Source organism: Coccinella septempunctata, chromosome 3 (genome assembly GCF_907165205.1).
Source record: "Coccinella septempunctata chromosome 3, icCocSept1.1, whole genome shotgun sequence".
Taxonomy (NCBI): Eukaryota; Metazoa; Arthropoda; class Insecta; order Coleoptera; family Coccinellidae; genus Coccinella; species Coccinella septempunctata.
This window is the reverse complement of record NC_058191.1, coordinates 34,112,821-34,126,120: the sequence shown is the minus strand read 5'-3', so window position 1 is coordinate 34,126,120 and position 13,300 is coordinate 34,112,821. Positions and strand designations below refer to the sequence as shown.

Here is a 13,300-nt window from a genome sequence, read left to right as displayed (position 1 = left end):
ATATGTTCCTGAATTTCAAAATTAATTAAATTAACGCAAAGCGGATTTTCGTATATAAAGTTCACGTTTTGAAACACCCCAATTAGCAGAAATGGCTAGTCTGTGTTATAAATGCGGCAAGGTATTTTCCAACATATCAAGTTTGAGAAGACACGCCAGGAATTTTCACAGAGATGAAGCTACTGAAATCGCTCCTAACTTGTACAAAAATGCAGCGAAATATAATTATAACTGTCATTGTGGAAAGAACTTTAGTGATATAAATAATTTCACGAACCATCAGAAGATCCACGGTGGAGATTCATCTTCGGGTAGTGGTACGTACCAATCGAAAAATAAGAAGTGTCCATTATGTAATGAGTTGTTCACATTCAAGAATGAAATTTTGAAACATTTCGAAGAGTTTCATGAGCTTGTTATCAAATCAAGTACCTTGAAATTTAACTCTCAAGATGAGTTTTTTGTGTGGAAAAATGAGTTGGAAGCGAAGACAAACGCTAGTTTTGTCAAATATAATAACAAAGATTCACGAAATTGGAAAACCAGTTATTTGATTTGTAATCGTTCAGGAACTTACTTGCCGCGAGTTGAGGAAAGTGAGCGTAAACGGTATTTGAAGATACAAGGTAGTTATAAAATTAATTCTTATTGTCCTGCCTCCATAAAGTTTTCAATGAATAAAGTGAATAATACATGTCAAGCAGAATATATTGAAACGCATGTTGGACATGACCTTGATCCAGGATATGTAAATCTATCAAAACCAAATCGACAAAAAATAGCTCAAAAAATTGCTAGTAAAATTCCCTTTGAAGAAATTCTCAATGAAGTTCGTGAAAATGTATCTGATTCAGAAGTGAGCCGCATACACCTCTTAAGGAGAAAAGATTTGTATAATATCGAACAGTCTTTCAACTTATCATCATCAGCAGTAAGACATCCAAATGATGGAGTAAGTGTAGACTCGTGGGTTAAAGAAATGCAAGAAGAAAAGCATTGTGTTTTATTTTACAAACCGCAAGGCATCTTAGATGAAAAAGAATTTTATTTAAAAAAAGAAGACTTTGTTCTTATTATTATGACTACTGCCCAAAAGGAATTTTTAGCGAAATATGGTTCTGACATAATCTGTCTGGATGGTACTCATGGTGTGAATGGTTATGACTTTGAGCTTTCAACACTTTTAGTGCTAGATGATCTAAGAGAGGGCTTTCCTTGTTCATTTCTAATCTCCAACAGGTCTGATAAAGAAGTATTTAAGTTAATGTTTTCCAAAATAAGAGAAGAAATTAATGTAATTGCACCGAAAGTGTTCATGTCAGATATGGCTGAGAGCTTCTATAATGCGTGGACAGAAGTCATGGGTGTTCCAGAAAAAAGGTAACTATTTAAACAAAGTGACTATTTAAACAATCTAATGGCAAATTTATCATTTCATTCATAGACTTTTCTGCACATGGCATGTTCTCCGCGCCTGGAAGAAAAATCTAGTGAAAATAAAATCAAAGGACAAGCAGGTAGGCATTCCTCTAAAGTTTAGACATGATATACAGTCTATCATATTTTCATTATTATTTCAGAATGAAGTTCATAATCAGTTGCATAGTATTTTACATGAGAGAGATCAACAAGCTTTACGTAGAAAGCTCTTCAATTTCCTAAACCAATGTGGTGATCCAGGTGTAACTGATTTTATTAATTACTTCAAAGAAAATTATCTCCTTAACATAGAAAATTGGGCATATGCTTACAGACTCCATGCTGGTATTAATACTAATATGCATCTAGAAAGATTTCATAAGACTCTTAAATATATGTACCTCAAAGGAAAGAAAGTTAAAAGGCTAGATAAGGGAATATGTGCAATTATGCAATTTGTTAGAGACAAATTATTTGATAGACTTATATCCCGTCATAAGGGTAAAATCTGCAGTAAAGTTAAAGAAATAAGAGTTCGTCATGAAACTATGACCAGCTTGGATAAAAATTTATTGATAAAATGTGAAGATGGATGGAAAATACCTTCGAATACATCTGAAGAAACTTATTTTATTAGAAAAACAGACAGCGATTGCCAAAAATGCCAACTTAAATGTACTTTGTGTAACATCTGCATACATGAATATATCTGCTCTTGTATTGATTCATCTATTAAATTCAATATGTGCAAACATATTCACCTAGTTGCTGCTTCAAGGAAAGAAAATCTACTTGGGGATGGAGGACCAAACTTTCAAACAGATACGGGTGAGTGGTTTGATATAATAGTAGCAATATGATAATGCCATTGAAGATTGAGTATAGTTATTTTATATCTCATGATGCATCGAAAGAAGTCAACTATCAAGGTAATATCAAAATATTTCATTATTGGGTTTGGGACATTTGGCACATAACTATCCTTAATTTTTTTCACAAAACTTGTTATGGTTATTTATGTATTATGTTTGTATGTTAATAGTTGGAAATATTGTCCTTATAATAGCATGGTGTATTTTATCTATATATATATATATATATATATTCCTTTGAAAGGAAGAAAGCAACTTTTACAATCCTGAAACAATAAAGCAGGTATAAAGAAATGGCAACAAGAAGAAGATCGTAGAACCTGTTCCAGATCTCGGTGTAAGCAGAGGAAAAATGTTATCAGGGTTCCATACATATCTTTAATGATACAGGATAAAAAGAGATAAAAACTATTTGAGTGCACTCCTCTGTTATTATTAGTGGTTAATTTTACTGTATCCCCTGTTTTAGACATAACAGTAGTAGGTGAAGAGTGTGAAGACACAAAAGAGAAGAATTTAATTCTAAATGAAGTTGGTAGGAAAAGGGACTTGAAGAGGTCCGTAGAGAAGGAGAAGGAAGATATCAGGAACAAAATTGCGAGACATTTGAGGGACATACATTCTCCTACCAAACTTCAAGTCATTAAAAATATTTTAGCTCCGCTTTCACCTACACTCGCAGCTGTAGATTCTAATAATTCCTTACCTTCTACAAGTAGAATTCCACATAATATGAAAATTGTTCCACAGAGATCACTGTTTTCAACCAGAAATAAAAAATCCAAGAAAAAATATGATTTTATTTAATCTGTGTAGAATACAGTACGTACTTGTTTCAATAAACTATTTAAAATTTTCTTTGACATATCATTGATCCCAATTCCATAGAATCCCTTTCTGAATTTAGGTTTATTGTTACTTCATTTTACCATCCCCTGGAATAAATACCCACAGAAAGATTTAATTCACATGCTGGAAAAATTTTGCTAATGAAAAAAGGTCTTTATTTTAACTTCAGCGGAAGATGGAGCTTTTCTACTCAACTGAGGAACATAACATACATTTATTCTCATAATTATAACATAAGAATGCTATTTTGTTATTCCAAAGTAGTTGCACATCATTCCTCATAAATATTGATATCTCTCTGAAAGTGTTTATATTTTACCATGATAACGTATATTATTTGAAATAAAATGTACTTCGCCAATCCAATGATGATGGAAGAGAACCTGAGCCTAATCTTGTTTATATGCCTATTCCTATTATTAAACAACATAAAAGTGGAAACGATTCCAAATATTACTAAACTCTGATTAAACCTTTTAATTTGCCCGCGCTGCCGACCATAGAGATATGATGACAAATATTTGTCAGGCAGTCTGTGTTCTAGGTTCATTTGTAAGGCACAAGAAATAGACGCTAGTGAGCCTTTCCACGCGAATACAAGGACAGGAAGTGAGACCGAAGTGCACCAAATTATGACTCATTGTTTTGTTTTGATATAGGTGTCAAACGTGAAGCTTTTATCAAATTCATATCAAATTGTTATTTTTAGGATATTTTTCGAGTTAAACTGTGTTGGATTTTGTAGAGTTGAGTTAAATTAAGTTGTGAAGTGAATTCTGAACTATTTTACCTAAAGAAATTATTAAAATAAGATATTTTTGTGGTAAGGAACTTTTTCCAGAAAATGGTCAGTTGTGTAGCTTGTGGCTATTCAAAAACACCAAAGAAAAACAATTCCGGTGTAACATTTCACAGGTAGGTTTTATTCATACTGTATTAACGTCTTTTTTTGAATATTAAAATGGTATTCCTGTTTATGTATTTTGACGTTATCGTGAACAAACCATGGGCGTAGTTGACATTAGATAATAAGGATTTCAATTGAACAAACTGGGTTTGGTAGATTCAATTTTCAAGAATATTTTGAAAGCAGGAATGACAAACTGTTATGATTTCTGAAATTAATTAGTCTCAATATTATTGTTTCAGATTTCCTAAGGATGAAAGACGTAGATTTAGATGGGTTTACTCCTAACAACAGGAGCTTATTGTGCTCCAAGCACTTCAAGGAAGAATGTTTCAACAGATCTTCACAATCTGTTATTAGATTATTTCCCAATGCATTTCCAACTATAGAAGCTCCCCGTGTGAAATATGTAAGTGATGAATTGTTGGTAAGGACTGTTATTATTTCTTGAACTGGGGTCGTTATGGCTCAGTTGGCCTTCCGGGAACTGCGACCATATAGATCTTTGGTTCACTACCCTACTCATTCATGGAAACCTAAGGAGGTCTTTAGAATGGTGTTAATAAAACCGAAGACTTTCTTAGGGGCCTTGGCCGTTACCTCTTGGGTAACCAGAGCTGGTTTTCCCATATGAATGGTTCTTAGGCCAGCCAGTTCTGTACACTTACATAATATGTGTTCAGCTGTTTCTACTTCTGATCCACAGAGCCTACAATTCTCATCTGTTGACTTTGCTATGCAGTACAAAGGGTGTTTTTCTTCCGACAGTGCCCTGTCAACAGTCCCACCATCACCCGAAGCTCAGCTCGTGACAGCTTCAGGTCCAGCAGGTGTCAACCTCGATGAACATTTTGCAAGTTCATCGGCTCTTTCATTTCCTTCAACACCACAGTGCCCTGGTACCCATAGAAGAGTTACTTTGTTGCCTTTGGCCAGTTGCTTTATGGTGTTACGGCACTTTCATGTCAACAGAGATCCCTGGCAGGGTGATACCATGGACCAAGGCGTGGCCTGGCTGTCCGTGGTAATGTAAATAACAGCCATTGTGTCGGTCTGTAGAATAGAGGGCTCACAACCCAGGGCTTTAGAGATCCTCATTTTGGGTCCATATATCCCAATACCGGTGCCCCTCTCTGTTTTTGATCCATCAGTAAACCATATGGATGACTGTTTGCCTAAACGATTTACGAAGCTTGTTGCACTAAGACGGCAGCTATGACCTTTTGAAAGGGCTTTTCAAAATGGTTTTGTCAAGAGGTTTGAGTCCAGTTGATTCAATATCCTCATGTCCAACCCAGTTTCCAGGTAGGAGCTTCCCGCTCTGGGATATTCTTATTCCTTCCAGCAGGCTGCATTTCCTCACGTGTATATGTGAGGGAGGCAGATCAAGGATGACCTTAAGCACTGCTGTAGGGTCTGTGCGCATATCCCCTGTAACATCGACACGGCCAGCCCTTGCAGTTTCTGCAAACGGTTGCGTGTGGTGACCTCTTCGGTCTTTGTCCACCATGCTAGAGACGCATATATGACAAAGGGGCGTACTACCGGTGTGTATAGCCATAGTACTATTGATAATGATGAGCAAAAAACTTTTTATAGATGAGAACATTCGGCCTAGAGACACAAGAACCTGGACCTTCTTCTGGAAAGAGATTTTCTTCTCCTACTTTAGGTTTATCTTCTATTGAAGATGAAGATGAAGAAGAAACGCCTCGTCTCAGAAATTTGAAGAGGAAGATAAACAGTTTGGAGAAAGTGAACCAACTGAAAAACCGAAAAATTCGTCAATTGCAAAAAATAGTTTGGCGCCAGAAAAAACGAATATCGTCACTCAAAGTCATGGTAGGAGAATTGAAAAATGAAAATCTACTACTGGACGAACACAGTAATTTAATAATGGACCAATTTGGAGACAACAAAGTTTTTGTGCAAAGGCTACTGAGAAAGTCTCAACATGAAAGTGTGAAAAAATCTTTCGAACAATCACTTCGTGCTTTTGCAGTCACTTTACACTTTTTCTCACCTAAAGCATATTGCTATGTACGCCAGAAGTTTGAGAATTGCCTACCTCATCCTAAAACACTGTCAAAGTGGTACTCGTCAGTTGAAGCAAAACCAGGCTTCACTACTGAAGCATTCAATTTTTTGAAATTAAAAATGGAGAATAATGAAGGAAAAAAAATTATTTGCTCTTTGGTTTTTGATGAGATTGCTATTCGAAAACATTTGGAATATACTGGAGGTCAATATTATGGCTATCTCGATTTCGGTAGCGGCATACAAGGGGACTCTATGGATTTAGCTACTGAAGCACTTGTTTTTATTATAGTGTGTATAAATGAAGCCTGGAAGCTTCCAATTGGCTATTTTTTTACTGCAGGTTTAAATAGTCAGCAGAAAACATCCCTCTTGAAACAGGCACTCACTCTGTTAATGGAAGTGGGAGTAACAGTCAGTAATATCACATTTGATGGATGTGCAGCTAATTTTAGTATGTGTACATTATTGGGCTGTCCTTTTCGAGCCACTGATATAAAGGCAGATTTTTCTTTTCGCAATCAAAAATATTTCTTGTATCCTGATCCTGTACACATGCTAAAACTAATAAGAAATTGTTTTGGCGAGAAAAAAAAATTCATAGACATCAATGGTGACGTAGTTGATTTTGAATTCCTTAAAAAACTTAATGATTTGCAAAATAGGGAGGAACTTCATCTTGGAACCAAAATCAGAAATCAGCATATAAGTTTTTTCAGACAGAAAATGAAAGTCAAACTGGCCACTCAGTTGCTGAGCAGATCTGTGTCTGAGGCTTTATATTTCTGTAAAAATACTTTGAATTTGGAGGAATTTCAAAATTGTGACGCAACTGCTCAATTCATTTTATTAATCAACAATGTTTTCGATATTTTGAATTCACATAAGGTTTCTGATTTTGGTTTCAAGCAGGCAATCTGTGAAAAAAATATTAATAGTATAAAATTGTTTTACAATCAGGTTTGCCAGTATGTAATGAATTTAAAGTTATTTGATGGAACTTCCGTTCTGAAATCTCAAAGAAAAACTGGCTTTAGAGGTCTATTAATTGGACTAAAAGCTTTGTTGGGTTTGTATGAGGAATATATTTCCAAAGGATATTTGAAATTTATTCCTACATACAAACTGAACCAAGATCACATAGAGTTGTTTTTTGGAACAATTAGATCACAAGGGGGACACAATAACAATCCAAACTGCAGACAGTTCACTGCTGCCTACAAAAAAATTTTAGTTCATGCAGAAGTGAGAGAAGGTGGTGCTGGAAATTGTGTACCCCTTGAAGAAATAAACATTTTGAACGTAAGTTCCAAAAAAAAGTCTCCTTTGCAAATCATAAATGAATCATTAGGAAATCGATCTGCGGATGATGAAAGTAAAGAAGATACTGCCATTACCAATTTCTTGCATGATCACAATTATGCATTCACTTATGACTCATTGTCTCCCTATGTACAAGCTGTGATTGTTTATATTGCTGGTTTTGTTTCTTTTAAAATTGGACAGAAACTGAAATGTGAACAGTGTGTTGCACAGTTATTTGGAGTTAAGGAGGATTTCCTAAACTCCTTGATTGCAACAAAATCAAAGGGAGGTTTGAGTTACCCAAGTAATGGAGTCATTGCAATATGCCAGACTGCAGAAAAATTTTTAAGAAGCCAATCATATTCAAATAAAAAAATTAACCGTGAAGAAGTTTCACTTAAAGTAATGAAACATTTTATTGGAAAAAGTGTGTTTGATGAAATGATTTTTCATGATTTTTCCCCATTAGAGAGTCATGAAACTCTTTTAATTAAAAGTATTTCAAATTGTTATTTAAACACGAGGTTGAATTATATTTGTAAAAATACTGTAAATGAAGATAGAATAAGGAATTTGTATAATAGATTGATTCTCTTTAAAAACCAATAAACATTAAAAGTGACGTTCTATATATTCTTTTTAAATAGATAAATATACAAAATTTATTTATTTCTCAGTATTCACAAGTACAAAGAGAAAAACAAATACATTTTTCCTACTCACATCTTTCGAGATTTTAATTCCTATGTTTCACAAGAGTATTCCCAAAATATTTTTTTTCTTTCCACTCAATAATAGAAAGCTTTCGAAAAATAAAAAATGCGATCTGAAATTAGCCAAAATTACGTTGGACAGTAATTGAGATTATTTATGCCCTACGCCACTGCTAAACCGGAAATATGGATTCCGCCATATGTGCACCAAATTCGGTCACACCAAAATGAACAATATGCTCCTTCCTGTTGTTCTATGTTCTAAGGGCATGACCGTAATGTACTTTTACTAAGTGACTTGTATTAACTTGACTGACTTACGATTTTCAAACTATATTCTTCAACATCCTCGGTAGTATATTCTTTATTTACATCAGTCTCATACATTTCAAAATATAAAATACAATGTCATTTACGAAACTAATATATATCTCCGTTTCTTACAGGAAACAGGAACCAGAAGACGTCCTCCGGTTCGGCATCACAGACTGTAAGTATCTATAGGTTAAACACTCATTAATAATTAACAATATTCACATGAAACAACATTAAATGTACAATAAAATACACTCGAATAAAATCTTTAAATAAAACAAAACAGTCTTCTTTATTATCAGATATTAGGAACTTAAATGCCTTAAGATTATGTTGCTCGTAGAGACAGCGGCGCTGTAGGAGCTTCTATTAATTAATATTCTAATATTCAAATTAGTCAGGCCAATGTTAGCCAATATTTTTTTAAAGTTCTTGTGCTCCTCAGTGTTCACTATCTCCCCAAAGCAGCCAACAACAAACACGCCCAGGCGAACGGGGCAATGATATAGTGAGCGAAGTTCTCCTATTAGGTTGAGATCTCTATTTGCCTCGTCCACGTTTCTGTGGTCAATGTGCATGGAGCCATTAACGGAATATCTAACTTTCTTGATCTTTTCCTGGGTTCTGTAATTTTGTAGATGTGCGACCGATACTTCGAAGATGATTATTTCCTCAGGATCATAAAGGTGTATAAGAATGTCGGGTTTATTGTGGTGGAGGCGCTTTTCTGTTAAAATTTTACCTCCTGCCCTTATTTCTGTTCTCCGCTTTCCAAGGAAGTCAACGTTCAGCGAGGCCTTACCAAAGTGTAGTCGTATTTCCTCTGGCGCTCCTAGGCCTTTCAGCAGAGCTTTTAGGGTCCAGTGCACCACAAAATCATGCCTGGTGTTGTAGGCATCTTGGATGCATGCTGCACTTACATGGTATGCCGTTTCTGTTTGGCTGCACCCTTTTCTGCAGTTCCTTCTCCTCCCTGGTATTGCTCCAAGACCATGAACCTGCTCCTCTGCTGCACTATGAAGCAAAGAAAAGCGCCAGCTGTCCATGAGTGGCGATGAGTAAGCTGGAAATTCTATATTAGGTAGTTCTTTTGTTATTACCTTTCCATAGTGCATATTTTTTCCCCATTCTTGCTGTACCTGTTCGAAGAAAGTTTTTTCAATGTGTTGTTTCAGGTTTTTGCAGTTCTTGGTGATCTTCTGTTGTGTGTACTCCACATCGGGGCAGTTGTACTTGGAGATAACGAAGTCATGATCTGTCAGCGGATTTCTCCATCCTCCTCTCTGCAGGGCCTCGTAGCTTTTGCAGGTTGCTTGCATTTCTGGGTGAGATCTTAAGTAAATTCCCTTTTTTACCATCTGGATCTCTGTATCTACTTCGATTGACCTCAAGCCTACACCTCCCATGTTGGTCGGGAGGTATACATGGTCGTTAGATGTTGTTTTCCCCTTGATGTTTTCTTTGATTAGGATTTTTCGTACCTCCTTGTCCAAGTCTCGGCATTTTTTTAGAGTTGTTGCCCTCTTCTCGTCAGGATAGAGGTTGCCCATAACGTAAATAATGCTGGGTATGACCGTGCTGTTGAACAGATGTGCCTTTTGTGGTGTTGTTAAAGGTGACTTGAATATCTGCTCGGTGGTCTGTATTGCCTTTTCACTGACTGTTTCGAAATTGGCGGTGGTGTCTCTTTCTAGTTGTTCGATTCCCAGGTACTTATATCCATTTCTCACTTCTGGCAGGAACGGAGTTTCCTCTTCTTCTATTGGTTCTGTCACCCTACTGTACATTCCACATTTCTCTTTATTCAGTCTGAGGCCCAGTTCAGCTGCACTTCGCTCCAGTTCCTGAGTCAAAGTCTTCAGCCCCTTTTTCGAGTTGGTATGGCACTTGAAGTCGTCCATAAATGCCAAAATGTGAAACTTCCCGGAAGTATCTCGCGCCACTCTTCCACTCGATAACACATGTAATAGTATGCTCGCAGTTAGCAGAATGAACAGCAAGGGACTCATTGTGTCACCCTGGTATACTCCTTTTTTTATGTAGATAGGTTTTGTTCTCTTTTTTCCCAATCTTATTCTAATAGACCATTGCTTCAGTAAGGTTTTCAGTATGTTTTTTATGTTTTTGTTCAAGGGGAGTACTGCAATCAGTCTTTTTAGCTGTCGATGACTGATGGAATCGTAGGCCTTTTGGAAATCATACCATGCAGAGTAATGTTTCTTCCTTGACATACGGGCTTGTTGTGTTATTGCTTTATCTGTAAGTAGTCCGTGTGTTGTTCCCCAGACATTCTTCCTTGCCAGCTGTTCCACAGGTATAGCCCACTCCGGTAGGTTCTTCTTCAGAATTGATGTAATGGTGGCAGTTAACATCTTGTAATCCGTGTTGAGCAAGGCAATTGGTCTGTAGCTGGCAGGATTCTCTTCGTCACCCTTTTTATGGATCAGGATGACTTCAGCCCTGCTGTCCTTTTCCTCCAACTGGTATCTTCCAAGTATTGTATCAGTGACGAAGGATTTCAGATATTCTCTAGCGGAGTCAAGTATTTTATAGATGTAATTCGGGATACGGTCTTCTCCAGGCGCTTTCCAAGGTGAGCTGGCCTTGAGGTTTTCTTCTACTTCAATTTTGATGTTTTCTTCGTTCAGCTGTTCTTTGTATTGTTTACCTGCTGTGGTCTTCCTGTACCTACTCAGTAGTTTATTCAGGCACGGTGTTGTCTCCATCTCCTCTTCATTTTTATAAAGTTTGCTGAAGAATTCTTCCACTTTCTTCAAGTCTTTCGGGCCGCTGTTCTCCCTTTCTTGGATTATTCTAATGGATGGTGATTCTTTGTACCTTGAACGAAGATTTTGTAGGTTATGTCTCTTTTTTTGGTTTTCTAGCTGCCTTTCTAAAACTTTTATTCGGTCTTCATTCATTTTAATATATTGTTTGGGCCTCATACCTAATTTTCTCATCTGCCTTGCCTCATTCTTAAGCTCCTCTCCAAACTTTCCTCCCTTCCATTTTTGTATTTTTCTTGCCTTAATGTTGTGGTTCTGTAATTTTTTTATTTTCGCTTCTGTTTTCTCAAATTGGGGTTTTTCGTGTTCGCTTTTGATTAAGCTGTTTCTGAGAAGAATTCCCGCACAATAGATAGCCTTCTTGCATTGTTTTCTCTTTGTGTTTTCGTCAGAAGTCCCCTGTAAAATTAGGTGGATGCGCTTTTCAAGGATTTTGTTAACTTGACTCACGATTTTTTTGTTTCCCTTCCGCAGATAGAATTTCTTTATTTTCCTCCGGTCTTCTCCTACTTTCCCAAGTATTCCCTCGTATATGGTGAGGAGTTCAGAGTTGATTTCCTCCTCTTCCGGAATCTCAGCATTGGTCTCACCTTGGTCTTCATTCAAAGTCATCTGAAATTGTCTGGTGTGTTCCTCTAAGTCAGCAGCGGGGTTTTGGTTTTCTGCAGTTTCAGTAGACACAGACTCAGTCGGTGTTTCTTCAGGAATGGGTACCCTCCGATAATATATTTGCGGGTATGTTTCTCTCAACTTCGTCGCGATCGCCTTTTCCGTCCTTCCAGGGAATAGATGTATAATTGACTTTATTCTATTTCCGATTTGTTGTTCGGTCGTTTTGTTGTACTCTCTGATCAATCTCTCCACTTCGTCTTTCGTCCATTTTGTTGACATCCGCCCGGGGGCCGAGCTGTTCTTCAGTTCCAAACATTTCTTTTTTATAGCTGCCAGTGATCTTCCAGGTAGACTTCCTTGTATGTTTTTATGGTCCTCGATGGTAATGGGGCCCCTCTTTTCTGCCAATAATGCCCGAACGACGCCAATCTCGTCCTCATTCCAGGTCGCCATAACCTAACTTTTCAGCCGGTTATGTCACAACTGTTGTTGGTTGTTGTACGGTCTCACGGCTCCGAATTTTTATTCCAGTCGTCTCTGGATTCTTTCAGGAGTCGTTTTATTCCACCACTTTCACGCTCACAGGCCGAAAAACCACAAAATTTAAACTTTTTTGGGCACCTTCCTGCACGCATTGAAAACGGGTAGTATAGTAGTATAGTGGTCAGTATCCCCGCCTGTCACGCGGGAGACCGGGGTTCGATTCCCCGCCGGGGAGGATAACTTTTTAAATTTTTTTTCTTTTTTAAATTCATAATGCAGCATACAAAAGATTTTACTGGGAGAAGATACGAAAAAAACAACGATTTCGAAGTATATGAGTTATCTGCAAAGTATTAATCATAGCATAAATTATATAATGAATTATATAATATCAAACTATAAACAAAAATGAAAAAAACACAATATTCAACAATACAATTACATTTCCTTTTCACTTGCTGTTCATATCTGAGTGAAATCTGATGAAATGCCTTACAGCGGTTATTTAACAAATCGTTGTTTCGAGAACAAGCCTATATAATCAGGCGTCGATTCTACTGGAGTTGACAATCTAATGTCAAAGATAATCAATATTATTTGAAATAAATTCAGACAAATAACAATTGCTGATATCAACCATCATCGTCTCCATACAAATCGAACTAGCTAGACAACATCATTCAGAGTGCCGATGGAAAGACCATTTAATCAAAGAAAACTGAATACTTACCTTGGTTACGGTCTCCACTAACTTCATCAAAGCAACGCAACTCCCCAGATCGATAAAATAATAATTAATAGTTATTGATTATTATTTGAGCTCACCTCTCTGTATATCAGCAAATATTTTCAGCTCAATAAAAATGATAAACTTAAAATTTCTCCGTAAAAGTTTTTAATATCCTGCCATTTCTGCTCAGAAATTTAGGTGGATAATTTGCACATAATATATAAAAAAATAAAAAGGGAAATAAAAAACGATTTTGTATAATGTAGGTACTA

The 13,300-nt window shown here is 36.5% G+C and overlaps 3 protein-coding genes across 3 annotated transcripts; 1 reads left to right on the top strand and 2 right to left on the bottom strand.

Moving 5' to 3' along the window:
* Positions 1-14: 14 nt before the first annotated feature.
* On the top strand, positions 15-3,098 carry LOC123310409. The gene is made up of 4 exons (XM_044893876.1): positions 15-1,380; positions 1,445-1,517; positions 1,581-2,247; positions 2,761-3,098. The coding sequence occupies exons 1-4, from the start codon at positions 92-94 to the stop codon at positions 3,096-3,098; spliced, it is 2,367 nt and encodes a 788-aa protein (XP_044749811.1). The 5' UTR covers positions 15-91.
* A 1,453-nt stretch (positions 3,099-4,551) lies between these two features.
* On the bottom strand, positions 4,552-5,854 carry LOC123309792. The gene is made up of 2 exons (XM_044893060.1): positions 5,305-5,854; positions 4,552-4,815 (listed from the first exon to the last, which is right to left on the bottom strand). The coding sequence occupies exons 1-2, from the start codon at positions 5,654-5,656 to the stop codon at positions 4,766-4,768; spliced, it is 402 nt and encodes a 133-aa protein (XP_044748995.1). The 5' UTR covers positions 5,657-5,854; the 3' UTR covers positions 4,552-4,765.
* Positions 5,855-8,667: 2,813 nt separating this feature from the next.
* On the bottom strand, positions 8,668-12,435 carry LOC123309779. Its single transcript, XM_044893042.1, has 2 exons — positions 11,365-12,435; positions 8,668-11,310 (listed from the first exon to the last, which is right to left on the bottom strand). Exons 1-2 carry the CDS (start codon positions 12,266-12,268, stop codon positions 8,723-8,725), a joined length of 3,492 nt encoding a protein of 1,163 aa, XP_044748977.1. The 5' UTR covers positions 12,269-12,435; the 3' UTR covers positions 8,668-8,722.
* Between the last annotated feature and the right edge of the window lie 865 nt (positions 12,436-13,300).